At 35.2% G+C, this 2820-nt stretch overlaps 1 protein-coding gene across 1 annotated transcript; it reads left to right on the forward strand.

Annotated features, from left to right (window-relative positions):
* LOC107614558 lies at positions 1 to 2239 on the forward strand. The gene is made up of 3 exons (XM_016316748.2): positions 1 to 1047; positions 1239 to 1772; positions 2003 to 2239. Exons 1-3 carry the CDS (start codon positions 268 to 270, stop codon positions 2111 to 2113), a joined length of 1425 nt encoding a protein of 474 aa, XP_016172234.1. The 5' UTR covers positions 1 to 267; the 3' UTR covers positions 2114 to 2239.

Genomic DNA, 2820 nt, shown 5'->3' on the forward strand with positions numbered 1-2820 from the left:
GCATCAAGAACTAACAATACTAGATCCAAGCCTCAAAGTTCTCTAGTTTTCTTAAGCCGCACATTGTGCTACCATGTTACTATACTGTCTTCTTTATTAATTGCTTACGTTTATTTTCACATTTTCAACTTTTTTGCGCGTCTATGTATATATACTTCAAACAAATAATCCCTCAAGTCACCAAAAAAAAAAGACAAATAATCCCTCTTGTTTCCTTCCTCTGCATATATTCAAAACAACTTCATCATAATTCCAACCTTAATTAAGATGAAGAAGCCACCAATTCAAAACCTCACCAGACTCCACCCTATAATCAAATTCATCTTAGCCACCATCTCAACATTTTGTGCCATCACTCTCTGTGTTTCAGTGCTACTCTTGGCCACAACAAAGGTAGTCAACGTTGACCATTCATCACATCATGTTTTTGACCCTACAACACTCAATCACCTTGTGTTTGGAATTGCCTCCAGTGGAAAATCATGGCCTAGAAGAAAAGATTACGCAAAGCTATGGTGGAATCACAATAATGGAATGAAAGGGTGTGTTTTTGTCGATACTCTTCCAAGCAATGATACTAATAATTCTTCTTCTCCTCTTCTTCCTCCTCTCTGCGTCTCCGAGGACACTTCGAAATTTCGCTACACTTACCGGCGGGGAGGCCTCCGATCCGCGATCCGTGTGGCGCGTGTTGTTAAAGAGATTGTGGCATTGAACCATTCTGATGTGAGGTGGTATGTGTTTGGTGACGACGACACGGTGTTCTTGCCGGAGAATCTTGTGAAGATTCTGTCAAAGTATGATCATAGGCTTTGGTACTATGTTGGTGCACACACTGAGATGTATGAAGGGTGCCAGGTTTTTGGTTTTGGAATGGCCTTTGGCGGTGGCGGTTTTGCTATAAGTGCTCCTCTGGCGAAAGTGCTAGCCAAGGTTTTTGATTCTTGTATAGAAAGGTATACTCATCTATATGGAAGTGATGCAAGGGTCTACTCTTGCATAACAGAACTTGGAGTTGGCTTAACACATGAACCTGGTTTTCATCAGGTAACAATTTATTACTTTGGGAAAAAAATGTTGGATACTATGGGTGACTTTTGTTTTAGAAATTTTAGAACAATCATGTTACGTGTATACTAAAAATCAATCACCAATCAGCTATCGCATATAAATAAGTATTCGAGTAATTTATTTGTGATGTTCTTTTGGTATATATTGTGATTATGAAATTGCATTAGGTTGATCTAAGGGGAAACATCTTTGGCCTATTGGCTGCTCATCCAATGACTCCTTTGTTGTCCCTACACCATCCAGAAGCCATAGATTCAATATTTCCCAACATGACAGCAAAAGGGGCTCTTCAACACTTATTTGAAGCTGTAAAGGTTGATTCCCAAAGGGTGCTACAACAAACCGTTTGCTATGACAATGAATCTTCATGGACAGTTTCAGTGTCATGGGGATATGCTGTCCAAGTTTTCCATAACAACTTGCCCTTGCCAGAGGCAGTGAGAGTCCAAAAGACTTTCAAGCAGTGGAAGGAAGGAGGGAGTGTTGTTGGAGGAATATACACTTTCAACACAAGAGATGTTCACTCTGATCCATGTACAAGACCCTCTGTTTTCTACCTAGATAAGGTTTCTTATGGTAAAGATTTCTTCATCATGAGCAATTACAAGAAATCTTTTCAAAATTGCTCACATGACATGCCAACTAAGAAACTTGAAGTGATCAAAGTGGTCACAAATAAGCTTGACCTTGACATCAAAAAGGTAATCTCAAATTTGTAATTATATAATGTTATTTTATCGTTACGAGAGTGATCATTCACATAAAGATACTTTTATAAGAAGATAATAACTAAGAATTGTTAGATAATTTAATATGTTTGTCTAAACTATCATTTAACGATTTTCAACTGCTATTTTTACATAAATACAATTGCAAATGATTTTTCACCTCATCATTATACAACTAATAACCTCTGTCTTTTGTGTTGCAGTTGCAGAGTCCTAGGAGGCACTGTTGTGATGTATTGCGCTACACAACAGGTGACATGATGGAAGTTGCAATCAGAGAGTGTAAAGATGAAGAATTGATTTACATGCACTGATGGAACACAAAATAGTTAAACCTATTTTAATATGAATTTAACTTTGATAAAATGTCGGTATAAAAGAGTTTTACACGTGTATTCAATTACGTAACGATACATTAATAAAAATAATGGATGTGAATATGTGATTGCACGACTATATAAAACGTTTTATACTGTCAATATATCAAAATTAAACTCTTTTAATATACTCTAGCAAAAGGAATTTTTTTGAAGAACCTTGCTACTTGCTAGTGTACTCTGTACATGATGGGATTGGAAGAGATTGTTGTAAAGGGACATATATTAATTCAATACATAATTCATAGATATTCTTACATTGAAAGTACAGATTGTTGACAAAAATTAAATGTAAGAAGTTTGTTAAGTTATTTATAGGTTCGGCATTTTCAGCTACAGCTTGCAAGAGTAGGCTCACAGGGTTTATCATAGCAATTCCTGCATTTAATAATAAAAAATAAAAGAAATTTTGGAACAAAAAATGAGATTGAATCTAATAAATGATAATTAGTAGCTCAATTAAAGTTATTTGTATACAGATATCTTTATTATCAGGTTAGGTTCCTTGCATCGCCCTTGTTAATAATTATTGAATCTCTAACTAAATTACTTCTTAAATACTTGTTTCCTTTTCTTTATATTTTTCACGAAATAAAAGAGTGCATTTCACTTACTCAATATATTAAGATAGGAAACACTTTTTT

This window comes from Arachis ipaensis, chromosome B08 (genome assembly GCF_000816755.2).
Source record: "Arachis ipaensis cultivar K30076 chromosome B08, Araip1.1, whole genome shotgun sequence".
In the NCBI taxonomy this organism is placed as follows: Eukaryota; Viridiplantae; Streptophyta; class Magnoliopsida; order Fabales; family Fabaceae; genus Arachis; species Arachis ipaensis.

What these genes read in the sequence shown, in the direction of transcription:
- LOC107614558 (XM_016316748.2), top strand. Translation starts at nt 268, where the DNA reads ATGAAGAAGCCACCAATTCAAAACCTCACCAGACTCCACCCTATAATC. An exon ending in ATGAACCTGGTTTTCATCAG is followed by an intron (nt 1,048 to 1,238) that starts GTAACAATTTAT and finishes AAATTGCATTAG; the next exon opens with GTTGATCTAAGGGGAAACAT. An exon ending in TTGACCTTGACATCAAAAAG is followed by an intron (nt 1,773 to 2,002) that starts GTAATCTCAAAT and finishes TTTGTGTTGCAG; the next exon opens with TTGCAGAGTCCTAGGAGGCA.